This window comes from Podarcis tiliguerta (genome assembly GCF_965153285.1).
Source record: "Podarcis tiliguerta genome assembly, chromosome: 10".
NCBI classification, from domain to species: domain Eukaryota; kingdom Metazoa; phylum Chordata; class Lepidosauria; order Squamata; family Lacertidae; genus Podarcis; species Podarcis tiliguerta.
In genome coordinates this window covers 62,572,033-62,598,349 of record NC_139543.1, presented here as the reverse complement: position 1 = coordinate 62,598,349, position 26,317 = coordinate 62,572,033, and the positions used below count along the sequence as shown (strand labels likewise).

Sequence of the window (26,317 nt, the reverse complement as noted above, 5' to 3'; positions counted from 1 at the left end):
CACTAAAGATGTCTGGCAGTCCTTCAAGAATGGAAAGTGCCACAACACAGGCTATGTCACTGTTACTTTAACAACCACACCCCAATAGCTTACTTTTCATGGCCCTTAATCTGTTAAACCTATTGTGTGTTGCATATGTATTTTACAGGTGTCTAATCGCCTTTTGGGACGCGGGTGGCACTGTGGGTTAAACCACAGAGCCTAGGACTTGCCGATCAGAAGGTCAGCGGTTCGAATCCCCGTGATGGGGTGAGCTCCCGTTGCTCGGTCCCTGCTCCTGCCAACCTAGCAGTTCGAAAGCCAATAAAGCGAGATGTGCGCCGCAACCCCAGAGTCATCTGCGACTGGACCTAACGGTCAGGGGTCCCTTTACCTTTAATCACCATTTAAAGCCATCCACGTTAGCGGCCACCATTACATCTCATGGGAGCAAATTCTGTAGTTTAATTATAAATAAGTACTTTCTTAGATCTCTCCTGAATCTTCTCACATTCAACTTCAACAGGGCAACCATATGTCTGAGGGGTTTTTTTTGGGGGGGGGGGAGAGATATTTCCAAAGCTCAACAACTTTGTCCAGATTTTCATTTTTGGGAATATGGCAACCCTAGCTTCAGTGGCTTCTAGTATTATGAGAGAAAACTTCTCTCCACCTGCTTTCCCCACGCCATGTATAATTCTACACACCTCTATAATATCTCCTCTCGCTCATATTTTCTCTAAAGTAAAAACTCCCAAATGTTGCACTCTGTCCTCTATCTGTGGCCTCGGAGCCTGATATTTTCCACCCCAGTAAGGCAGAGCAAATCAGCTTATTTTGTTGATTTAAAGATATACACACTGCTTAGTGAATTTGAAGGAATTTACTGCTGAAAATGGAGTAGGAAAGTATTTCCTAACATATACAATCACGATGCGCTGGAAAAATGAGAACTTCAGTGCAGTGCCTGCTGTTACCTTACAAATGAGCGTGACTTGATTAAATATTCCTTACCCTCCGAGGATGGAAACAGGAGGAGAATGGTTTACCATAACTTACTGAATCGGAGCGGCTGCAATGAGTCTCTCTTTAGACCCTCGTTTAGAAACACTTGTCTGCGACTGAGAAGGACCAGTATTTCATACTATTTATTGAATCATCTCTTGGAAAAGAAACTCTAAATCTAAGAAATGACCACCCAAGCGTGCTGCTGAAAACTGAGCGAGCTAAGCAAGTTTTGGATGCCTTTGTAGTTCTGCTGGTTTTGGCAAAGCTCTTTGAAGTGGAAATGCTGTATCTGTTAAGTGGGGTCAAATTCACTGGACTCAATAGGACACACATAGGATCGCTCTGTCAACAGCACTAATTTTCTGAAAAGAGGAGCAGTTTGCTGGATAGCGCATCGCCTGATGTAGATGTATTGTACAGGGTACATGGGGAGTTAGGGGTGGGGTAGAACCTCTGGTAGGGGACACACTGTGCTCCCTCTGGGTGGTTTTCCACCTTTGGTCCCCACCCTGCACTCAGAATCTCACCTGTGGCTCCAAGAAGATGTCAGGATCAGCCACATCCCAGGAATGGCTTTGTCTGGCTGGCTAAACCAGGTGAGGGTAGCCGATGGGTCTCAAACCCTTGGGGAGTTAGGGACCTTCCTTGAATGTGAAGACAGGCTCCGGCAGATTGAGCAGACAAGACCAATACAGTGGACACTCGGGTTGCGAACGTGATCTGTGCGGGATGCACGTTCGCAACCCACAGCATTCGCAACCCGCGTCTGCGCATCTGCGCACGCATGGGTTACGATTCGGCACTTTTGCGCATGCGCGACTGCCAAAACCCAGAAGTAACCTGTTCTGGTACTTACAGGTTTTGGCAGACTTTTAGAATACATCTGAAGGCAGCCCTCTTTAGGAAAGCTTTTACTGTTTAATAGACTATTGTATTTTAATATTGTGTTGGAAGCCGCCCAGAGTGGCTGGGGAAACCCAGCCAGATGGGCGGGGTATAAATTATTATTATTATTATTATTATTATTATTATTATTATTATACATCAGGGTAGCTCAACTGTGGCATCCCAGATGTTGCTGGAGACAGCTCTTATAATTCCTGACCATTGGCCATGTTTGCCAGGGCTTTTGGAAGTTGTACAGTCTAACAGCATCTGAAAGACACCATGCTGACTTACCCCTCTCCAGGATTTCACTCTTCTACAGCCATACCTGGAGCTGCTGGGGATTGGGCCCTACATGCAACACCAAGACTATTCCAATTCTAAATAGAAACACAATGTTCTTATGCAGATGAGATGCCCATTCAGCCTCTTTTCTCCACCCATTACTAATCTCATTAGCGTTGTCGATTCTGCCATCACAAAATACCTGAAATTATTCAATTTCAACGAGGCGCCCTATTTGTAACTATGCAGATTCCTAATCACCACAATACATCGTTATGGTTAATTTCAGAAGCTGGACTTTACAGGACTGTTTTGAGGCTCAGCTGGAAGTAGAAGAAAATTGTACATCCATTCTGATTGTTAGTGCCCAGATTTTCTTTCCAAAGTGCTTTTCAGCTCTTAAAAATACTGGCTGCTCTCAAGGAGGAACTGCAGGTTTTCTGAAGAAGAATAAAGAAGTATTGTCTCTTGAATCCACTTTTCTGTATGCTGTTTTGTCACGGGCCACGAGCAGTTTTACTCTAAGTTTGCAGCTCTTGAGATGCTTGTTCTAAAGTAGCTCCATAGATAAAGTTATTTGAGGACTGAATCTGTACAGCTGTTTGCCAGCTATAAAGAAACTGGCCCCTCCAAACTAGGTGGTTTTTACCCCTCCCCCATGTGCATTCTGTTTTTATTATTATTATTAAATTTTTATTGGAAATTTTATTTACAACATAACATAAACCCCCCAATACAGAAATACAATAAGCATAACATACAACGTTGTTGTTGTTTAGTTGTTTAGTCGTGTCCGACTCTTCGTGACCCCATGGACCAGAGCACGCCAGGCACTCCTGTCTTCCACTGCCTCCCGCAGTTTGGTCAAACTCATGTTTGTAGCTTCGAGAACACTGTCCAACCATCTCGCCCTCTGCCGTCCTCTTCTCCTTGTGCCCTCCATCTTTCCCAACATCAGGGTCTTTTCCAGGGAGTCTTCTCTTCTCATGAGGTGGCCAAAGTCTTGGAGCCTCAGCTTCAGGATCTGTCCTTCCAGTGAGCACTCAGGGCTGATTTCCTTCAGAATGGAGAGGTTTGATCTTCTTGCAGTCCATGGGACTCTCAAGAGTCTCCTCCAGCACCAAAATTCAAAAGCATCAATTCTTCGGCGATCAGCCTTCTTTATGGTCCAGCTCTCACTTCCATACATCACTACTGGGAAAACCATAGCTTTTACTATACGGACCTTTGTTGGCAAGGTGATGTCTCTGCTTTTTAAGTCTTTGACCATGGAGTTTTCTTGGCAGGGATACTGAAGTGGCTTGCTGGTTCCTGCTCCAGGTGGATCACGTTTGGTCAAAACTCTCCACTATGACCTGTCTATCTTGGTTGCCCTGCACGGCATAGTTCATAGCTTCTCTGAGTTATTCAAGTCCCTTCACCATGGCAGGGCAGTGATCCATGAAGGGGACATACAACAATACAAACAACCAATTAAAAGACTTCCTTTATCCTGTATCTGGCCTCCTTATTTACTTCTTATAAGCTGTTTCCTTTATGAATAATTATTAAGATTTTTCTAATTATAACTTAAATATCCACAAAATCTCCTGCAGACATTAATCAAAACAAGTCCTGGTATGTATTTTAGGGCACTGTTTTGTGAAGTATTCTCTGCATTTTCCCCATGCTTTTTGAAACTCTTGTCTAGTGTGATCTCTAATTGCTTCTGTTAATCTAGCCAGTTCAATATACTCTAACAGTTTGTCTTACCATTTCTTTTTTGTTGGCACAATTTCTTTTTTCCAGTTTTTAGCAATTAGGATCCTTGCCGCTCCTGTGGCAGAGCAATATTTTCTGATCTTGTCTTGCTATAGCCCCATGTGCATTCTGAATAGGGATGAGAGACCATTTCAGTTTCTATCAGTTTCTCATTTTTCCAGTCTTAAATCCAGTCCTTCGTATTTCCACATAAGTTTGATATATCTATATCTATATCTATATCTATATCTATATCTATATCATCTATATCATCTATATCTATATCTATATATCTATATATCTATATCTATATCTATATCTATATCTATATCATCTATATCTATCATCTATCTATCTGTCTATCTATCTATCTATCTATCTATCTATCATCTATCTATCTATCTATATCTATATCATCTAGAGAGAGATATAGAGATATAGATACAGATAAATATTCTTCATGAAAATTCATTAGCACTTTAGTGTGAATTTCCTGAATTTCACTTTTGTATGCAATGCTGCAATGCAATTTCCCCTACTACAATTCACTTTTTATTTTCACGGATGCATGCATTTATATACTCTACCTTAGCGTATGCATTTAGCTGGATATTACCTGGCTGGAGAACTGCACTGCAAAATTTGAAGAAATGTGAATATCTAAGCATGGCTGGGTTTCAGTTTGCGTCCTATTTCGGAAAGTGCAGATTTGGTAGGTTTGCCTGTCAGTGTGAACTGAATTTCTCCTCCATTCTGAATTCTGCAACAAATCATGGACTCTGCAATAGTGCATTAGTGGTGGGTTTATACTGGACTGTCCACACATCATTCTTCTTCGTTGGTTTTGCATTGCTTCCCTAATGTTACCCTGTCTGGAGAAGAAGAAGAAGAGTTTGAAGAGTTTGGATTTGATATCCCACTTTATCACTACCTGAAGGAGTCTCAAAGGGGCTAACATTCTCCTTTCCCTTCCTCCCCTACAACAAACACTCTGTGAGGTGAGTGGGGCTGAGAGACTTCAGAGAAGTGTGACTAGCTCAAGGTCACCCAGCAGCTGCATGTGGAGGAGCGGGGAAGCAAACCCGGTTCACCAGATTACAAGCCCACCGCTATTAACCACTACACCACACTGGCTCTCTTGAACTATATCAGGGCAAAACTGGGATGACAAAACCCTGGATCTCTCATGGTATAAAAAGTCAGAGGTTATCAGCAGGAGGTTATGGCACATGCACTGACTGGAAATGAAATTAAACAATTCCTTCCAGTAGCACCTTAGAGACCAGCTAAGTTTGTTATTGGTATGAGCTTTCGTGTGCGTGCATTGGAAATGAATCAGTATTTCCATCCCAAAACTTTTGCAGGTGCAAGCAGTATTGAAAGGGGATTGAGTATCTCTTCCCAGATACCATCATGAACGCAAATCATCATAAATGCACAATAAACACAGCATCTGGAGCGGGACAAAATTTAGCCGCTTTGAAGCTGTTTTTAGGACTCGCATAAAGAAAGAGCAAGCAAAGATGTCCGAAACTACTTGAGATTTATTATATTTGGCCAAGGGACCAGGCATGCAGAGTGTCACGAGTTTTATGGGCCTGTTTTAATGCAACTGCCCCATTCACATTATGTTCCATTTTAAGCAATGCTGTCTTTTGTCCTGTGATAAGCCTAACTATGCTACTCATCATTTCCTTTTGATGTATGCCATAGTTCGTAGACAAGCCTCCTGGCTGGGCAAAGATTTACATTGCCCTAGATCAGCGATTCTCAACCTGTGGGTCCCCAGATGTTGTTGGACTACAACTCCCATCATCTCTGAGCTCTGGCCTTGCTAGCTAGGGGTGATGGGAGTTGTAGTCCAACAACATCTGGGGACCCACAGGTTGAGAAAGGCTGCCCTAGATGAAAACAAAGGACATCATCACCATAGTTTTCAGGACCCCCAGAATGGGGAAGGGTGATAAACTCAGAGTCAATTGCTATGATGAAGAAAAAGCAGAAAAAATGAAGCCAACATCGTAGATTTTAGTTTATGCAAGCTTATTCCTCCGTTTCTAGGTGTTATGCAATAGTTACAGGGCTGGCCCTATTATTAGGTAGAATGAGGCAGCCGCTTCAGGCAGCGAATTCTGTTGGGGTGGCCCATGACCTTTCCTGGGCCTCCTAAGCTGCCCTCATGCATCAGTGTTGAAGTAAGATTCAGCTGCCAGTTTGGTAAACATTTTACAAGGGGGGCCACTATCTTGCCAATTGCCTCAGGTAGCAAAAAGTCTCGGGGCAGCCTTGAGTAAGTAGATCATGCAAGTGGAAATCATAGAATCTAGTCCAACCCTCTGCAATGCAGGGATCTCAGCTAAAGCTTCCATGACAGGACCATTCCACCTTTGCTTAAAAACCTCTTAGGAAGGGGAGTCCACAACTTCCCGAGGGAGACTGTTCCACTGTCAGACATTTCTTGTGTGGTTTGCTGGTTGCAATCCACATCAGAAGAGGACAGCCTAGGGTTAAAATATTTCAAAAAGTGACAAGCCAGATACAAAAATTGTTGAGCCTTTTTTTTTGCAAAATCTTTTAATCCCTGCTATGTCCAGGAAATTCCAGACGAATGGCAACCTTAGGAGAGCCAACGTTCAGCCAATGGGCTGTAAGTATCCAATCCAGATAGGGACGTGGGTTAAACCACAGAGCCTAGGACTTGCCGATCAGAAGGTTGGCGGTTCGAATCCCCACGACAGGGTGAGCTCCCGTTGCTCAATCCCTGCTCCTGCCAACCTAGCAGTTCGAAAGCACGTCAAAGGGCAAATAGATAAATAGGTAACGCTCCAGCGGGAAGGTAAATGGTGTTTCTGTGCGCTGCTCTGGTTCGCCAGAAGCGGCTTAGTCATGCTGGCCACATGACCCGGAAGCTGTATGCCGGCTCCCTCGGCCAATAAAGTGAAATGAGCTCCGCAACCCCAGAGTCGGCCACGACTGGACCTAATGGTCAGGGGTCCCTTTACCTTTATCCAATCCAGATATGGAGGGCCAGATACGGAAGTCTGGAGAGCCACATTGAAACCCTGTTCCTGTGATTTCTCCCCTCTGCTTTATCCCAATCGAAAGGAAATTCCATCTCTAGGCAACGAGGTTTGTTACTGCATTGTTTTTATATCTCTATGGCTCCAACAGCGTTTGCCATCCAACTGGCAGTGAGAAGGAAAGATAAATAGGGTTGTACTCTGGGACACTAAGATCCCAGGGACAGCGGGAGTCAGTGTTGCTGGTATGATTTACAGCCCCCAGAATGTGAGTAAATGAATTCGGCCTCAGGAATCTAGTGTGCGCTGCGGAACTGACAGAGAACCACATCTAAAGAGCCTTTGTCACTCGTGTGTAACTAATATCAATAATAATAATAATAATAATAATAATAAAATAATTTATTATTTGTACCCTGCCCATCTGGCTGGGTTTCCCCAGCCACTCTGGGCGGCTTCCAACAAAGATGAAAAATACACTAAAATGTCACATATTAAAAACTTCCCTGAACAGGGCTGCCTTCAGATGTCTTCTGAATGTCAGGTAGTTGTTTATCTCTTTGACATCTGATGGGAGGGCGTTCCACAGGGCAGGTGCCACTACCAAGAAGGCCCTCTGCCTGGTTCCCTGTAGCTTTGTTTCTCACAATGAGGGAACCACCAGAAGGCCCTCGGCGCTGGACCTCAGCATCTGGGCAGAACGATGGGAGTGGAGACACTCCTTCAGGTATGCTGGGCTGAGGCCGTTTAGGGCTTTAAAGGTCAGCACCAACACTTTGAATTGTGCTTGGAAACGTACTGGGAGCCAATGTAGGTCTTTCAAGACCGGTGTTATGTGGTCTCGGCGGCTGCCCCCAGTCACCAGTCTAGGTGCTGCATTCTGGATTAATTGCAGTTTCCGGGTCACCTTCAAAGGTAGCCCCACGTAGAGCACATTGCAGTAGTCCAAGCAGGAGATAACTAGAGCATGCACCACTCTGGAGAGACAGTCTGCGGGCAGGTAGGGTCTCAGTCTGTGTACCAGGTGTAGGAAAACAGGGGCAGCAACAAATATTGCCACTGCATATCCTTCTAATAAAAGCACTCCTGTTCAGGGTTCCAGCCAGCCAGGCCCGTCTTCAAGATACTCCATTCCACCTCTCTCATTTCCTTTTAATTCCCCCCCCCCTCCCTGACACACATTCTGTGGTTACTGAGTATGCTCAGTCCTCATGGGGCTGTTTTGGTGTTCTTTTTGCCCCCTTAGATTTTATTTTTAAAAGGTTTCAGATTTGTGCTTCCATATACTTAGGGTTCCCATAAGCTTGCGGATCCTTCTCTCTTTTTCCTAAGAGACCCTCTTCTTGGACTCTGCCATTTCATCCAGCACGAAGTCACCTGTCTTCACAATTAGAGGGCGTAGCAAGCTCCTTCAGTGACTGGCTATAAATATAAGCCAGGCAGCCAAAGCATAAATAAGCTAAGGGAGATCCATCAGTTATTCTGTTTCTTTCAAAACTGGCAAGGCTTTCCTTGGTCTGTTTTGGAAAAAACAAAGCAAGAACAAAATGCCAATGCAGAAGAAGAAGAAGAATGGATTTGGACTTGATATCCCGCCTTTCACTCCCCTTAAGGAGTCTCAAAGCGGCTAACAATCTCCTTTCCTTTCCTCCCCTACAACAAACACTCTGTGAGGTGAGTGGGGCTGGGAGACTTCAAAGAAGTGTGACTGGCCCAAGGTCACCCAGCAGCTGCATGTGGAGGAGCGGGGAAGCGAACCCAGTTCACCAGATTACGAGTCCACCGCTCTTAACCACTACACCACACGGGCAGAGCCACCACCAGCTCTGCTGAGGAGTCAGAGGAATTCATAGCTGTCAACTTTTCCCTTCTCTTGTGAGGAATCCTCTTCAGAATAAGGGAATTTCCCTTTAAAAAAGGGAAACGTTGACATCTATGGAGGAATCATAGAGTTGTAGAGTTGGAAGGGACCCTTTGGGTCATCTAGTCCAACTCCCTGCAATTCAGGAGTCTCAGCTCACAAACCCCCATCCAACCTCTCCAAAGAAGAAATGAGACCAATGGGCCTGTCCATTGGCAGAGCCGAGAAACAACTACTTTATGCCCCTCCACTTCTCAACGTTTTCCTCCCCAGCTGGTCACCAGAGGAGCTTGGAACCAAAAACTTATATCTTGTGTACTTCCTCCTCCCTCCCAACTCATTTTCCTTTTGTGATGTGTCTTCCGTTTGCTTGGTTTTTTGTAAGTTTGCCTTGCTTATAGTGTCCAATGGCCTGTAAGCAACACGGGGAGCTGATATTTTTTAGCCATAGGTCAGTGGTAGAGCATCTGCTTTGCAAGCAGAAGGTCTCAAGTTCAATCCCAAGAGAGGACTGGGAATGTCAGTGTAGACAATTCTGAGCTAGACTAATGGACTAATGGACTGATTCAGTAGAAGGCATCTTCCTATGTTCCTATGATAGCTAGATCTATCCATGCACCCCAAATCTCTGAGTAGCAAGAGACTTCAGTGGTTCCAGATGTTACCTGGGGTTCGGTTTCCTTGGAATGAAGGTCAACGGAGACTGTGGTGCCTTTAGGATATATGGTTTTATTTACACACACTCACAACCTGAGCCTAGCATGGAGGGGCTCATAGCACTTGACATTTCAACAGACCTTTCCCTTCCCATTAGGTTTCCAGGGGATCTCAAAGATATAGCTTTGGGTCCAGTGCAGAGCGAGACAATCCTCTGTGTATCCAGCTTCCAGCATCAGCCAATACACACACTCTCTCTCACACACAAAAACCCTTCGTGACCTATTGTTCCCCATCCTAGGTTAATGTTGCATCTAGCCAGGTGAAGGCAGGTGGGGAAAATGCCTGTCCCACTCTCCTGTAGATCACCATCACTTAGCTGTTGCTATGGCAACACAACATCTTTAAGATGCTGATGAGAGTGCTTAGCTGGCCAGCTAAGGCGATTCCCTGATAAGGAGAAATGTCTGACTGGCTCAACAGCTTCTTGTGCTTGATTCTAAAACTCACTGGATACAGAATCACCTGCATGGAAGGGGACCCCCCTCCCCCAAATATCATTCAAGTTAGCCACCACCCCCATAACAATACATATAGTGGAATTTTGAAAAATCAGTGATTGAACCAGGCCTAGAGAAATGATGCTGCGGTCCTGATATTGTTACGATTCATGGTTGTCTCTTCTTGTCATCAGTTGGCTCAATCACAGTTCCAGATCTCACTGATCCAAAGTGAGCATCTAGCTAGCCAACTGACACAGAGGGACATAGGCAGAGTTTCAGGACATAAAACCTAAACATAATTACACATCACAACAAAGAAAGTGGGGAAAAACTTTATTTAAAAAGGTTGTCTTTATGAAGTGGACAACTAGAAGATCTACATATGCTGAGGTTCTTAATATAGTTTTCTGATGTGCATTATTTTCTTTTTTTAAAAAAAAAGATTTGAATGACAATAACTGTAGTATTTGCTGGTAAACATACCCTACACAGAATCTTACTACATAGTGAAGTGAATTTTACCTCACCTCTTTTCCCACCCACTTCTGATCGCTGAAGGGGCATGGTAATATTTCAGTTCATTCTACTCAAGTCCTGTTGATTTAAGCATAATTCTAAGGCTGGATCCAAATCCTTGGTTCAAGAAGTACTCTAGGTCATTTAGGGTTGTTTACAGCAATGCCAGAACTTTGAACTTCACCTGGAGCAAGCTCCCCTCTTTGATGGTCTTCCAGGACCAGGAGGGCATGAAGTGGGAGGAGCAAAGGCAGGCGTGCTGGCGCAATCTCAGATTGCTTGGGAAAAGCCCTGGAAGAGACTTAGGCAGCTGTGGAAGGTGGGGACCTTTAGTCTCTGCAACTGCCTCATAGGGGCAAGACTTACTGAAGAGAAGTTGCTGTGCTCATTAGGCCTGGCACTCATGAACAGATCCTGTTTCTTCTAATAAAGAGATAACTTCACTTACTGTGTGTGATTTATTGCTGGCTCCCTCCTGACACTGGCCTAGTTTCATCTGTGAAGTGCTTTAAAAACCTGAAGGGATTCATTGTATTTTTGTATGGAACCATCTTGTCCAACCAGATGTTGTTGGACTACAACTCCCATCACCCCTGCCCATTGGCCATGCTGACTGAGGCTGATGGGAGTTGAAGTCCTACAACACCTAAAGGACACTGGGCTGAGGAAGGCTAGTCTAGAGGAAAGTTCTCCGGTCTAAAATGGTACACATGCTGGAAGGTGGGCCTGGCTCTGGTAGACCATGTCAGTGACAACTACACTACAATTACAGTGTTTCTCTCTATTTCAGGGGTGAGGGACCTGTGGCCCTCCAGGTGTCGTGGGGCTCTGGGCTCCCACCAGACCCTGCTAGCATGGCCAAAAGTTAGGAATGATGGGAACTGTAGTCCAACATCATCTGGAGGGCAGCACGTCCCCTACCCCTGCCCCGTTTGGTTCGACTTGGTGCTTGCACATAATAAATAGCTCCCAGCTCCATTAATTTTTTACACCGAGTTAACACAAATGTCCTAAGAGGGGTTTTTTTTACAGAATAGTGTGTGGGATTACTTGAGACCTGTCATGTCTCCAGCAAGTTCTGGTTTCCTTCCGGTGTCATGAACTGGACCTTGGGCACCACAAAGGACGAATTATTCCTCCTCATGGAGTTGTTCCTCCTTATGGAGTTATTCCTCCGCATGGAATTGCGTTTCCTCAGGGAGTTCTGGTGTGACAGCTCGCTCTTCTGGAGGGTCTGGATGAGGATGGAAGGCTTCTCGTCCAGCTCCTTGGCACTGCAACGCGGCGCTGCGACTTTGCTTGTGTTGCCAAACTTGGAGTAGTCGACAGCGTAGGCCCCTTCTTCTTCCGCTACAATGGGCACGAAGCGGTGGCCCCAGAGGATCTCTTCGGATATGTAGGACGTTCTTGCTTGGGTGGTGATTCCAGTGGTTTCCACCACACCTTCAAGTATGACAATGATCTCTAGGTCTTGGTTGGCCAAGTCATTGGCGGAGATGTCATACAGAGGACTCCGTTTGTCAATGATGTGGCAAATAATCAAAGGGGCCACTAGGAAAATATTGTTGCTCTCAATGGGATTGTCTACCGGGACGTCTAGTTGGTGGATCGGGATGACTTCTCCTTCAGGAGTGGTGGTCTTCTTGACCACCTGGATCCGCACTGAGGCACTGATGATCATGCTTTTCCTCAGGTCCCCAACCCGAAACATGAAGCAGAGTTTGCCATTGCGTACCGCGATGACCGCGTTCCGGCTGAATATCAAGGTCTCGGCTCGCCGGTGTGCCTGCGCCGTCTTCATGAAGATGCAACCCAACATGACGGCGTTGATGATCAAGCCCACAATGTTCTGGAGCATCAGTACGGTGATCGCTATGGGACATTCTTCGGTCATCATCCTCCCTCCAAAGCCAATGGTCACCTGGACCTCAATAGAGAAGAGGAAAGCGGAGGTGAAAGACCTAAGGGAAAGGAGAGAGGGGAAACAATGCACACCATTATCAAATACTGTATGATGGGCGACTCATGTTATCCATTACTGAAACTTATGTAGCATCACGAATGAGCCAGCAGTAAATCACACCATGCAAGATGGAGTTAACTCTTTATTAGCAAAATCACGATCTGCACAGGAGTGTCAGGCCTAATGAGCACAGCAACTCATCTCTGGCAGGTCTTGCCCCCATGAAGCAGTTGCTGAGACTGAAGGTCCCTGCCTCCCCATAGCTAGCTAAGTCCCCTCCTCTACAGGGCTTTCCCCAAGCAATCAGAGACTGTGCCTGCCTGTCACCAATCTCTCCTCGGCTCTTTTCATGCCTCTTCTGGTTCTGGGAGACCAGTGGGGAGGTTAGCTTTTAGAGAAAAGGCGAGTAAGAGGCAACATGATAGAATATTTTTGTAAAATTATCCATGGCATGGAGAAAGTGGATGGATGCAATCATCAACTGGGGCTCTTCTTCAAGTGCCCCCTCAATGGGAAGTCCAGAGGGTAAGCAACAAGAGAGCAGGCCTTTTCTGTGGTGGCTCCTCAATTGTGGAATGCTCTCCCCAGGGAGACTCACCTGACACCAACACTGGATATGTTTAGGTGCCAGGCAAAAACATTCAGCTAGGACTTTGGATGATAATGATCTATGGTCTTGTAAATCGGTGTGTGTGTGTGGTGTTGTTAAAATTTGTATACTGCCCCTCATCCATAGATCTCAGGGCTGTTCACAACATTTTAAATGTACAGTCGTACCTCGGAAGTCGAACGCTTGGCAGGACAAACGTTTTGGCTCCTGAACACCGCAAACCCGGAAGTGATTGTTCCGTCTTGCGAACGTTCTTTCGAACCCGAACGTCCATTGCGGCTTCTGATTGGCTGCAGCAACTTCCTGCAGCCGATCAGAAGCTGCGCCTTGGTTCTTGAACATTTTGGAAGTCGAATGGACTTCTGGAATGGATTCCATTTAACTTCCAAGGTACAACTGTATTTAATTTTTTTTGTGTATTTCCCCCTTGGTTTTAATAAATGTACGGCTTTCCTTTTGCTTTTCGTATAGTTGCTTTGGGTGGCAAGAAATTTAATCAATCGTTGTCGCTATTACCTGACACAGGTGACACAGGGCTTCCACCTATCGATGTCCTCACTGGTTGTGCACGGCTTGTCCATGTCCCCGTGAGCAAAGGCCACCAGCCACCACATCATGGCGAAGAAGAGCCAGCTGCACAGGAAGGACATGGTGAAGATGACCAGCGTGTGGCGCCACTTCAGGTCCACCAGGGTGGTGAAGATGTCCTGAAGGAAGCGCCCTTGCTCGCGGATGTTCTTGTGAGCCAAGTTGCAAGCCCCGTTCTTGGCGATGAAGCGGGCTTTCTGTTGCCGGTCCCTGACGCGTGGCTTGCCCAGGTTCTCGGCCGCGATCCGTGCGAGGACATACTCTTCGGGGATGATGCTCTTCCTGGCCAACATCTCCCTGTCACCATAGTCCACCGATCAACTGAAAATGGGCAGAGGTGGAGAGGATGGAAAAACCCTGTAGAGACCTCTCGTGTATTCTGTTTTCTCTATCCAATCCTGGAGAAAGAAAGCAGCGTGCATAAGTCACCTCATCCCACTAATTCACTCCATTCTTGCCAATGATTATAGGCCTAGCTATAGGGATGCGGATGGCGCTGTGGGTTAAAGCCTCAGTGCCTAGGGCTTGCCGATCGAAAGGTCGGCGGTTCGAATCCCCGCGGCGGGGTGCGTTCCCGCTGTTCGGTCCCAGTGCCTGCCAACCTAGCAGTTTGAAAGCACCCCTGGGTGCAAGTAGATAAATAGGGACCGCTTACTAGCGGGAAGGTAAACGGCGTTTCCGTGTGCGGCTCTGGCTCGCCAGAGCAGCGATGTCACGTTGGCCACGTGACCCGGAAGTGTCTTTGGACAGCGCTGGCCCTTGGCCTCTAGAGTGAGATGGGCGCACAACCCTAGAGTCTGTCAAGACTGGCCCATACGGGCAGGGGTACCTTTACCTTTACCTTTAGGACGCGGGTGGCGCTGTGGGTTAAACCACAGAGCCTAGGACTTGCCGATCAGAAGGTTGGCGGTTCGAATCCGCACAACGGGGTGAGCTCCCGTTGCTCTGTCCCTGCTCCTGCCAACCTAGCAGTTTGAAAGCATGTCAAAGTGCAAGTAGATAAATAGGTACCGCTCTGGCGGGATGCAAATGGCATTTCCATGTGCTGCTCTGGTTCGCCAGAAGCGGCTTGGTCATTCTGGCCACATGACCCGGAAGCTGTACGCCGGCTCCCTCGGCCAGTAAAGCGAGATGAGTGCCACAACCCCAGAGTCAGCCACAACTGGACCTAATGGTCAGGGGTCCCTTTACCTTTACCTTTAGGAAAGAAATTTGGGGGAGATTTGCCAGGAGGGTGGGGATTCTCATCTGAGGATCAAAGGTTTCTGTACAAGCTAGGAGATCTTTTGCACTCTTGTACAAACAAATCCAAGAATTCTGGGCTGCTCCAATCAAAAATTCTATACAGAATGGGAATGTATAAGTGAATACATGAAGAAATGTGGTGTTAAAGCAGAACTCTTAATAGGGAATTGTTAAGCATGTAATTATAATTTATCAGTTTTCATGTTATTTTATTTAAGCAACTAGAAAAAAATATTATTTTGGGACGATCTCACACAGGTGAAAGGGAAGCAGTGGGGAGGAGGGGAGGGTTAGGTTGAATTTGGGAAATAAAACAATATATGGGACAGCAAAGGATATAATAGATTCTTATAGAATAGTAATATATTGTAACCAAAATAGAAGTTCAAAAGGGGAAGTAAATGGACTTTTAGTATTTTCATCATTGTATTAGTTATTATTATTTCTTATTGGTAGAAGGCAATGTTAACTTAGACGTCTTCGTTTTGCTGTCTGTATAATTTTCTTAAATCAATAAAATAATAATAATTCTGGATTGCAACTTCAAAGCACTCGTTTTCATGATTCCATTGGACTTCCTTTTTTTAGTGTAATACTTTTTATTAGTTTTCAATTGCAACAACCCAGTAAAAGCCTCGTTGTCACAATACCAAATTATAATACAATTAATAATGCCAATTGTTCAGATGCCAAATTATCTTATTTTGTAGGCCCCCTTCATGCTAGAATTGATGATTTGATAATTTACTTTAACTCTGCGATTCCATTGGACTTGCATTCCTCGAAAATGAAATCATCTCCCCCCCCCCCTGCAAAAATGTAAAATTTGTCAATCTGAAGAGCTGTCACATAGAAAATGGAACAAGCCACTTTTCTTCTGCTCCAGAGCGTAGGACCCAAAACTGATGTATTCAAATTACAAGAAAGGTGATTCTGGCTAAACATTAGAAAGAACTTTCTGCTGTTAAGAGCTGTTCAACAGTGGAAGAGACAGCAGGTATTGGACTCTCCTTCCTTGGAGGTTTTTAAGCAGAGGTTGGACAGCCATCTGCCATAGATGCTTTAGTTGAGATTGCTGCATTGTGTGGGGTTGGACTAGATGACCCTCGGGCCCCTTCCAACTCTACCATTCTATGATTCTATGGATGAGTCCCACAAAGGATTTGCACTCTAGAAAAGCAAAACTCCACACGTTCTCCAACTAAACTCATATAAACATCTTCCAAAGGCCGTTTGGGTTTAATTAGTACTTTCTTGGGCAACATGAAAGGTTAAACGCACTGTTTTAACTCTTTCCCACATTATACCTGCATGTTTCTAGCAAATGGAATACAGTGGTACCTCGGGTTACATACGCTTCAGGTTACAGACTCCGCTAACCCAGAAATAGTACCTCAGGTTAAGAACTTTGCTTCAGGATGAGAACAGAAATCGTGCTCCGGTGGTGTAGCAGCAGCAGGAGGCCCCATTAGCTAAAGTGGTGCTTCAGGTTAAGAACAGTTTCAGGTTAAGAACAGGCCTCCGGAACGAATTAAGTACTTAACCCGAGGTACCACTGTACTGTGTATGAATGCATTTGGGGGTCTTCCCAACAAAGGCTGAGAAACACTGGGGGATAAGCAGAGCCTTAGCAGTTGTGTCAGTTTCACAATACAAGAAAGAGAAAGCATCTTTGTTTGGGAATCTGGTGTTTATTTACAATGCAGGAAGCAAGTTTTTGAGTCACACGGGGCTCTTCCTTTATGCATGACACCCTTAAACACAGAAGTTGCTAATCCAGAAATGGCTGGGATACACTATTAAGGGCAAGTAGTCAGTATCCCAGGAAAGTGATATCCCATTACCGTGTGGACCGCAAAACAAACAAACAAACCATAAATATCTAGCCTGGTTGAAGAGCCCTGTTTGACTCAAAAGCTTGCTTCTAGCATTTTAAATGCTAGTCCTCCAAATAAAATGCTAGTTCTCCCAAGCACGCTTGCACATGTGCTTCATGTCAGGAGAAAAGTTGTACAACAAACAAAGGACACAGAATGAGCGGCGCTGAACTAAGTTTTAAGTCAGAGTAGACCTATTGAAATAAATGGACCTAACTTGGGCATGTTTATGCATTTCATTGATTATTGACATAGTTGATTGCTGCTTCTTGACTAGTAAAACGTGAAATACCTATAAGTATTGACATAATATTCAATGGAAATGTCTGCTACGAATAATCCCATGAAGCCTGGAAAACGGAAAATAAAAACTAAAGACTATGTCATCCTGCAGGCACTTTTTAATCTGAGCAGGGGCAATCAAGGGCTCTTTTCCCCTCAGTATGATCCCTGAGCCATGCTAATAAGAGTTCTTCTGAGCATGTCTGAAATCCCTTCTTGTAACTTGTACAGTGATACCTCGGGTTACAGACGCTTCAGGTTACAGACGCTTCAGGTTACAGACTCCGCTAACCCAGAAATAGTACCTCCTGAACTTTGCTTCAGGATGAGAACAGAAATCGTGCAGCGGCGGCAGCGGGGGGCCCCATTAGCTAAAGTGGTACCTCAGGTTAAGAACAGATTCAGGTTAAGAACGGACCTCCAGAACGAATTAAGTTCTTATCCTGAGGTACCAACCCTGCCTTAGACAAGGGAGAAAATCCCCTCAAGGGCTCTCCAAAAGCACAGAGCATCACTTTCAAAATCCAGAACTCTTACATAAAAGTTACTTTGAGAGGAGGGGATAACAGCTTGTTTTAAGTCCCAGGGTGCGGGGATGCTGAATGAAAATGCGAAGCCGCAACAGCTGCAGACCCCTGAACTGTCTTCCTTAGCATTAAGGGGACACCGACTAAGGGAGCTCAGACAAACCCGAGAAAGAAAGTGGAAACTTACGGAGATTCTGCAGCGACAGAACAGACGCAGCCTGGGCTCTCAGCCTGGCCAGATCCTTTGAGATTCCATGGCAGCTGAATCCCCAAGAGGCAAAAGGCAGCCGCGAAGCTGGCAGGATTTAAGACGCAGGTATTGCTGGTCTTCCTCACGTTCTGCTCCCCTCTGGGATTTTTCAACCGCCTGGCCTGCAGACTGGACGTGGTGGTCAGAGAGTTGGCAGAGCCATGATTTGGTCTGCCTTGGCCCGGGAGATGTTCTTCGGCGGAGAGGAAGAGGGAGGGGTGGAGGAGAGAGAGAGTGGAGGGGATGAAGGAGATCCAAGTTCAGGAAAGGCTGGCTGAGGCTGTGTATGGAGCTAGGTAGGAGAGAGGAATCTTGACATCAACAGTAGCAGCGACCGGAGCCCTGCCTCTTCTCATCTTCCTCCTCCCTCGACATACAGATCGTTGCAAAGTTTTCAGTGTTTCCCCTGAGTTTGGGGATGGGACAGAGAGAGCAGGGGGAGGGATGCTGGCCCCGGTCCAAGCACCACTGACGCAGAGAGAGAGAGAGAGAGAGAATTAAATTCTCTTTTAACCTCTGGCCTGAATAGGGCTCAGTGACAAGCTACAGCAAAGAAACTCCATCTTCGGAGTCTCTATCCCGGCCAGTTGATTCGGTGGTTGGCTGTTTTCCATAAGAAACAGGGGGCTGAAATATGTGACCTTTCTGGCCTTATAGGGGTCGAACCTCTCTTGGGAGGCCCGGCAGGCAATCTAGTGCTCTCCCTAAGCTGTTGTGCCATGTGATTTAAGAGAAGCGATCTGGGATCCCTTGCAGTGTCACAGAGGATACTGCAGAAGCCATCCCGGTTTCTGATTTGATCCTGGAATGTCCGACGAGCACGGAATAGGGATGTCCGATTCCATAATAATAATGATAACAATTTTATTATGTATACCCCGCCCATCGGACTGGGTTGCCCCAGACACTCTGGACAGCTTCCAACAGAAAACTTAATATGAACCTACCTGGACCCTGAGATCACCTTCTGAGGTCCTCCTTCGTGTGCCTCCTCCTCGAGAGGTCTGGAGGGTGGCAACATGAGAACAGGGCCTTCTATGCAGTGGCTCCTTGTCTGTGGAATGCTCTGCCCAGGGAGGTTCACCTGGTGCCTTCATTATAGACCTATAGGCGCCATGCGAAAACGTTCCTTTTAAACCAGGCCTTTGCTCGGTTTGATTGACATCCCATGCCCTTTTAAAATGTGGGGGGTTTGGGGGGTGGGGAGTTATTGAGTTGTTGTTGTTTTGATTATGTATTTTGTGGTTTTATATTTTGATTTTATTCTGCGAGCCACCCTGAGACTTGTGGGTATAGTGCAGTATATAAATTCAATAAATAAAATAAATAATAAAACATTTAACATTAAAAAAAAAAAACCACTTCCCCATACAGGGCTGCCTTCAGGTGTCTTATAAAGGCTGCATAGTTATTTACCGTATTTTTTGCTCTATAAGACTCACTTTTTCCCTCCTAAAAAGTAAGGGGAAATGTGTGTGTGTCTTATGGAGCGAATGCAGGCTGTGCAGTTATCACAGAATCCAGAACAGCAAGAGGGATTGCTGCTTTCACTGCACAGCGATCCCTCTTGCTGTTCTGGCTTCTGAGATTCAGAATATTTTTTTTCTTGTTTTCCTCCTCCAAAAATTAGGTGCGTCTTGTGGTCTGGTGCATCTTATAGAGCGAAAAATACAGTATATCCTTGGCTCAGTGGGGGGGGGGTGTTGCAGAGCTCTACACTCTGATGAAAATAGGGACATCCTAAGGAAAAGCGGGACATTCTGGGATCAAATCAGAAACTGGGGCGGCTTCTGTAAATCCGGGACTGTCCCTGGAAAATAGGAACACTTGGAGTTCCATCCCAGTACTGGACATGGAATTTGAGAAGACACTCTCCCGCTCCCATTTTCTCCTCCTCTGTAGCCCCACCAATTCTTCCTCCATAGATCACTGGTGGGTTCCCAGGAGGCAAGACACAGTGATAACAGCAAGAACATTTCATGACCTACATAACTAGGAAACAGGGGCAAAGCAACTGCTTATATACATTCCTGAAAGCCTGGGCCACTCCCACTCCCAACGTGATTGGCTGTCTCAACTTCTAAGCTGTGAATCATGACTCCAAGGGCCAATGGCAGAGGCCCAAATCCTGAAATGTTCTGTGATTGGACATCATGTATCGAATCAGGAGCTCATAAATCCTTAGTCCAGGCTCAAGCTCAGGCAAACACAGACCACTGAATACATAACACCATGCTTCGCGGAGACTGGATCTGCTGCCTGAGGCTACTGCCTCATCAGGCCTCATGGGTGGGACAGCCCTGCAGCCATGGAAGGTTCTGGAAGGCATCGGTTGGGCCTGTGTCCTCCTCTGGAAAACTTAGTCACTCCCTTGACTTCAATAGGGCTTCCTTGTAACTGAGTTTCCCTGGATTGTGCCCAGCTAAGCTTGTCTTCTAAATCTCGCAGTGGTTGCCCAAAGGTCAAGGCCCAAAATGGTGTGCTTTATTTGCATCCGAAGTACAACCTGTTGCTGTTTGAACGCCGGAGAATCATTTCCTCTAAATCTCTGGTCTTCTCATAAAAAGGTCTCCTTAGCGTAAATCTCTCTCACACACATACCCTGAGAAATATGCCGTGGAAACTGAAGAAATCATGCAGGCCAAAACCCATTTCAAAACAAAACAAAGCTAATCAGGGCACAGCAAAAGGAGGCCGTGAAGTTTTCCCACTGGTTTGAGCCGGCAGAGTGTATAATTCTGGCACTCAACGTCTTCTGTTTAATGGAAACTTGAATTCTTGGAAATCTGATTCCACTCCCCCCACCCACCCCAGCCAACTATTAGGGTTCATAATCAGAAGGATAAACAATGAGGCTGATGTATAAAACGAAGTTTAGGAAAGTACATGTGACTTTAACTGTCAACCCGAAGCCAATGAGATGCTCAACTGAGACAGTGATCAGATAGGCAGTGTGCTGTGGTTTAGACTTAAGAGTAAGATTGGGGAGACCTAGGTTGCTTCCAGGTGCCCAGTTTATTGAGCATTCATCCTAATTTGATTCCTGCATTGCAGGGCATTGGACTAGATGGCTCTTGTGGTCCCTTCCAACTCTACAATTCTGTGATTCTACAACTCATCTGGACAGCAATGTCCCACATGGGGCTGCCAATAGCTTGCAACTAAACTTCGCTTCTTTGACGCACAATTGACTTGGACTGAGATACGAGTCTCATGCTCGCTCTTCGTTTGCAAGAGTCAAAGTCCTCTTATCTCACGAGAAACGATAATCTTAATAGACTCCACTCTGGAGAACGACATACAGAGTGCTAGAACCTGGTCAAAGCACTCGGTAACTTGCAGAATTAATTGTGGCAGCCTCTTGAACAGATTTTGGAGGACTTGCTTTCAGGGCAAGTTCTGTGCCGATATTAAACTGGTTTCCCCACCCCAAAAGAAACACAACGGTGGTTCTTCATTCCTAGGAGGCAGCTGGTTCCATGCAATATTATTGCTTTTACCCATAGCCTTTTTGTAGCTCCTAGGCATTTGGGAGGGGGGGGGGTTGTAATTTCCATTCAGTATTTAAATGCATACCTACTTAATTCACGCTTCGCCAAATAACATTTGAACTGAAATACAGCCTTCAGAATTTGCATTCCTTCAATGCCGTTCTTTGGCCAACTGTGAGGGACGTGGGTGGCGCTGTGGGTTAAACCACAGAGCCTAGGACTTGCCAATCAGAAGGTCGGCGGTTCGAATCCCTGTGACAGGGTGAGCTCCTGTTGCTCGGTCCCTGCTCCTGCCCACCTAGCAGTTCAAAAGCACATCAAAGTGCAAGTAGATAAATAGGTACCGCTCCGGTGGGAAGGTAAACGGCGTTTCTGTGCGCTGCTCTGGTTCGCCAGAAGCGGCTTAGTCATGCTGGCCACATGACCTGGAAGCTGTACGCCGGCTCCCTCGGCCAATAAAGCGAGATGAGCACCGCAACCCCAGAGTTGGACATGACTGGACCAAATGGTCAGGGGTCCCTTTACCTTTAGGTAAAGGTAAAGGTACCCCTGCCCGTACGGGTGACATCACTGCTCTGGCGAGCCAGCGCAGCACACAGAAACACCGTTTACCTTCCCGCTAGTAAGCGGTCCCTATTTATCTACTTGCCCCGGGGGTGATTTTGAACTGCTAGGTTGGCAGGCGCTGGGACCGAGCAACGGGAGCGCACCCCGCCGCAGGGATTCGAACCGCCGACCTTTCGATCGGCAAGTCCTAGGCGCTGAGGCTTTTACCTACAGCGCCACCCGCGTCTCCCCTTTACCTTTACCTATGTTCAAAAACACATATACCATGGTTATGTGTGCATATGAATGCAAATATCCACAATAACGGCATATAAAAATGCCTTACTCAACTGCTTCAACTGGTGAATTTGGCACTGCTACAGATGCCACATAATACCACAGATGCCACATTATATTTGTAAAACCTTTGGAACTCTCTGCCTATTGAGATCAAGCAGGCACCTTCACTCTACTCTTTTCGGCACCTGCTAAAAACATTCTCATCTAGGCAAGCCTAACCAGAGGCTTAGAAATGCTGGTGTCAGTTTTAATCCTTTTTTGTTATTTTAACCTCTTGTGTTTTAATACATTGCAAACGTTTCTTTGGTTATATGGTTTTACCTTTTTTGCAAACTCCTTTGAGGTTTTCTTTTGCAATCAGGTGGTGTATAAATTTTACAAAACAAATAAGGTTACGCAGTGGTTCTCAACCTGTGGGTCCCCAGATGTTGTTGGCCTACAACTCCCATCATCCCTGAGCGCTGGCCTTGCTAGCTAGGGGTGATGGGAGTTGTAGTTCAACAACATCTGGGGGCCCACAGGTTGAGAAAGGCTGGGTTAGGGGAAATATGCTTTGCCCAAATTTGCCAAAATATATGGGGGAAATTGCATACAATCTTCAGGAGGTGCTGCGCAGTGAGCCACCAGAGATACATGTTTGCAGGGATAGCCAACACAGTGACTTCCACAGCTGAGCTACATCCCTGACCTTTGGCCATGTTGGCTCGGGCTGATGGGGTTTGGAGTCCAACAGCACCCGGAGACAATGCCCCCCCATCCCTGCTCTAGGTAATAAGGGGATCATAGGTACTGGAATAGGGACGCGGGTGGCGCTGTGGGTTAAACCACAGAGCCTAGGACTTGCCGATCAGAAGGTCGGCGGTTCGAATCCCCGCGACGGGGTGAGCTCCCATTGCTCCGTCCCAGCTCCTGCCAACCTAGCAGTTCGAAAGCACATCAAAGTGCAAGTAGATAAATACGTACCGCTCTGGCGGGAAGGTAAACGGCGTTTCCGTGCACTGCTCTGGTTCACGAAAAGCGGCTTAGTCATGCTGGCCACATGACCTGGAAGCTGTCTGCAGACAAACGCCGGCTCCCTTGGCCTATAGAGCAAGATGAGCACCTCAACCCCAGAGTCAGCCACGACTGGACCTAATGGTCAGGGGTCCCTTTACCTTTAGGTACTGGAATAATTTCATCTACACACAGACTAGCTGCTGTAAAGACTTCCTGTTCAGGTTGGGACTTTGCCTGAAGGAAAACAGACTTCACTGCAAAAGACACAGAGCATATTTCATTTTTTTAAAAAAAATAGTGGCAATGAAATCTCAGTATACCTGAAGGAGCATCTCCACCCCCATCATTCAGCCCAGACACTGAGGTCCAGCTCAGAGGGCCTTCTGGCGGTTCCCTCCCATCAGAATTCAAGGAAATAAACAACTACCTGACTTCTAGAAGACATCTGAAGGCAGCCCTGTTTAGGGAAGTTTTTAATGTTTATCATGTTTTTAATATTCTGTCGGGAGCTGCCCAAAGTGGCTGGGGAAACCCCGCCAGATGGGCGGGGTATAAATAAATGATTACAGTGGTGCCTCTGGATGCGAACGGGATCCGTTCCGGAGCCCCATTCGCATCCTGAAGCGAACGCAACCCACATCTGCTTGTCTGCACATGTGCGGGTCGTGATTCACAGCTTCCGTGCATGCACGTGACGTCATTTTGAGCGTCTGCGCATGCACGAGCAGCGAAATCCGGAAGTAACGCATTCCGTAACTTCCAAGTTGCCGTGGAGCGCAACCCAAAAATGCTTAACCCGAAGCTACTTCAACCTGAGGTATAACTGTATTATTATTATCCATTTAAAAGAGTTGGGTTTGTTAGTACAGGCCCTAAGCACACGGCTATACTGAACCTTACTTCTGAGGAAGCATGCATGAAATCAGATGGCAGATCCCTTTCCTTTGCTTTCAATAGAAGTTAGCAATAATTGTGTTTATCTGGATTTTGCCTATTCCTTCTCTTCTCCCCCAGAGGAAAATGATTGGACCGTTCTCCATCTGCAAAGTCCACCCAGGAATTCAGCTACCATTCCCAGTGCTGTAAATCCTTTCGCGCACCAAAAAAGGGGAACATTTCGACTCCGAGTACTCCAAGAAATTGCCAACTCTCTCCATGCCAAGGGATCGAATTGCTAAGGAAATACAAGGGAGGATTGCCTAGGGTTTTGTGAAGAAGAATTTATTGCACTGAAGTCAGCGTACATAACAGGTTTCGGTTTTATAAAAATTAGACAGATGCAAAAATCCTTGGCAAAGTCTGCAGTGATGCTACAGTGTATAGAAAATATACATATATGTTGTTTCCTCAGTCGTTGAAAAGTCAGGCATTAGAAAAGCCAGTGGCATGCATTTCCCCCCAGCCCTTTCACATGTCGGCCCGAACAAAGGATGCAAAGATGCCGTCTTCCTGAGCCAGCAGATTCTCGGGTGTGTCGTACTCCAAAATGACCCCTCGCTTCATCACAATGACCAGGTCTGCAGTCAGGATGGTGTGGACCCGGTGCTACAATTAAAAGACATACCTAAATTATTTCATTTCCCTACCAGGCATCATCTAGATGCGAGTTCATACAATGATTGGACCAGCAGCATTATTTGCAAGCAGCATGGTGGAGGACCCCACACGCTGCTCCCCATTCACAGCTAAAATGCATTGGGGCTGAGCCACTTATTAAGGATTTAAGAGTGTTTGTAACCTGTGAACCAGCAGCAGCCACAACAGCAAAAGCTGAGCTGGGGTTTGAAGAGAGGGCTTGCTGCAGACCGAGTCAGAAATTACTGTAGTTTTCTGTGTATAAGACAATGCTTTTTGCTATAAAGGGGGGGGGGCAAATATTGGGTGTCATATTATACACCAGGCTTCCTCAATCTCATCCCTCCAGGTGTTTTTGGCCTACAACTCCCATGATCCCTAGCTAGCAGGACCAGTGGTCAGGGATGATGGGAATTGTAGTCTCAAAACATCTGGAGGGCCAAGGCTGAGGAAGCCTGTTGTACACGGATAGTGAATTAATGGCAGCAGCAAGCAGGAGATTGGCAGCGGTGACTGGGCAGGTGATTGGTGGCTGCGGCAAGGCCTGCTGGCGATTGGTTGTGGCTGCGGCAATTGGACAGGCGATTGGTGGCTGTGGCAAGTGGGTGGGTGGGCTGGTGGCGGCAGCGAAAGGGCAGACAATTGGCAGCTGCAGTGAGGTGTGTGATCGGTAGTGGCAGGCAGGTGGGTGAGCGATTGGCAGAAGTTACCACCCCTACCCCCAAAAGCTAAACAACTTAATTTCTTAATTTGGGGTTTAAAAATATAGGGGTCGTCTTATACATGGGGGCGTATCATACACAGAAAAATACAGTACCTTTTAAAAAAAATAAAATAAGATGTATACCTAAGGCATCCTGTTTCCATATATGACCAGTGGCATCATTCCAAGGGAATGAGTAAAGAGCACATTGTGATTCTCTGGGGATATATAGCTGACAGGTGCAGGGAAAATCCCGACGCATTGACACTGCCTTGCGGAATACAGGATCCCATCTCCGAGTCCCAATGGAGAATGCTGGAATACCCAGTAGTGGGAACTGCTACAAAATCATAGAATTGTAGACTTGGAAGGGACCACAGGGGTCACCTAGTCCAACCTCCTGCAATGCAAGGATGTTCCAGTCAACATGGGGTTCAAACCCACGACTGAGATTGAGGGTCTCATGGTCTACCAACTGAGACATCTCAGTTGCAGAGCATTCCTCTTCAGGGTTCAAGCCAGTCAGCCCTGTTTTGGGATGCTCCATTCTAATCTCCCCTTGTTTCCCACCTCTTCTCTTTGCCATAGATACTTCACAGTCTCTGCTCAGTCCTCTATGGGCTGTTTTGTTTGGGCTTTGCTTCCTGCCCCCTTAGAGTCTTTCTTGTGAAGTTCCTTTTTTAATTTCTTTAAATCTTGGGGTTCCCCCCAGTTTGTTGATGCACCCCTCCCTGCACAATGATGACCTACACTTTGTTATGTAAGAATCCACACTTGGGTGATCTGTTCACACATATAATTAAATTCATAAGCTGCTTCTCTTTTAAAAAAACATACAAAAAACAGCTAGACCCACCTCAAAGGTATCTAAAAGGTACCTAAAGGTAAAGGTAAAGGGACCCCTGACCAT

General features: G+C 46.1%; 2 protein-coding genes across 17 annotated transcripts in view; both read right to left on the bottom strand.

Moving 5' to 3' along the window:
• Window positions 1-10,255: 10,255 nt before the first annotated feature.
• Window positions 10,256-18,183, bottom strand: KCNJ8 (potassium inwardly rectifying channel subfamily J member 8). 2 transcript variants are annotated; one of them, XR_014502650.1, is made up of 4 exons: window positions 17,734-18,183; window positions 13,544-14,013; window positions 10,856-12,415; window positions 10,256-10,815 (listed from the first exon to the last, which is right to left on the bottom strand). XR_014502650.1 is itself a non-coding variant. In XM_083402307.1 (3 exons), exons 2-3 carry the CDS (start codon window positions 13,906-13,908, stop codon window positions 11,515-11,517), a joined length of 1,266 nt encoding a protein of 421 aa, XP_083258433.1. In that variant the 5' UTR covers window positions 13,909-14,013; window positions 17,734-17,857; the 3' UTR covers window positions 10,256-11,514. The 2 variants fall into 2 exon arrangements, 1 of the variants encoding a protein (XP_083258433.1); XM_083402307.1 differs by having other exon boundaries at window positions 10,256-12,415; window positions 17,734-17,857.
• A 6,151-nt stretch (window positions 18,184-24,334) lies between these two features.
• ABCC9 (ATP binding cassette subfamily C member 9) overlaps window positions 24,335-26,317 on the bottom strand; it is a 91,724-nt gene continuing 89,741 nt past the window's right edge. For 14 of the 15 annotated variants that reach the window (XM_083401746.1, XM_083401735.1, XM_083401742.1 and 11 more), the window contains one exon: window positions 24,335-24,674. In XM_083401746.1, coding sequence (XP_083257872.1) covers window positions 24,537-24,674 — 138 coding nt within the window. In that variant the 3' untranslated portion in view covers window positions 24,335-24,536. Of the gene's footprint in view, window positions 26,264-26,317 lie in introns of all 15 variants that reach the window. The other variant, XR_014502590.1, reaches the window with a different exon arrangement.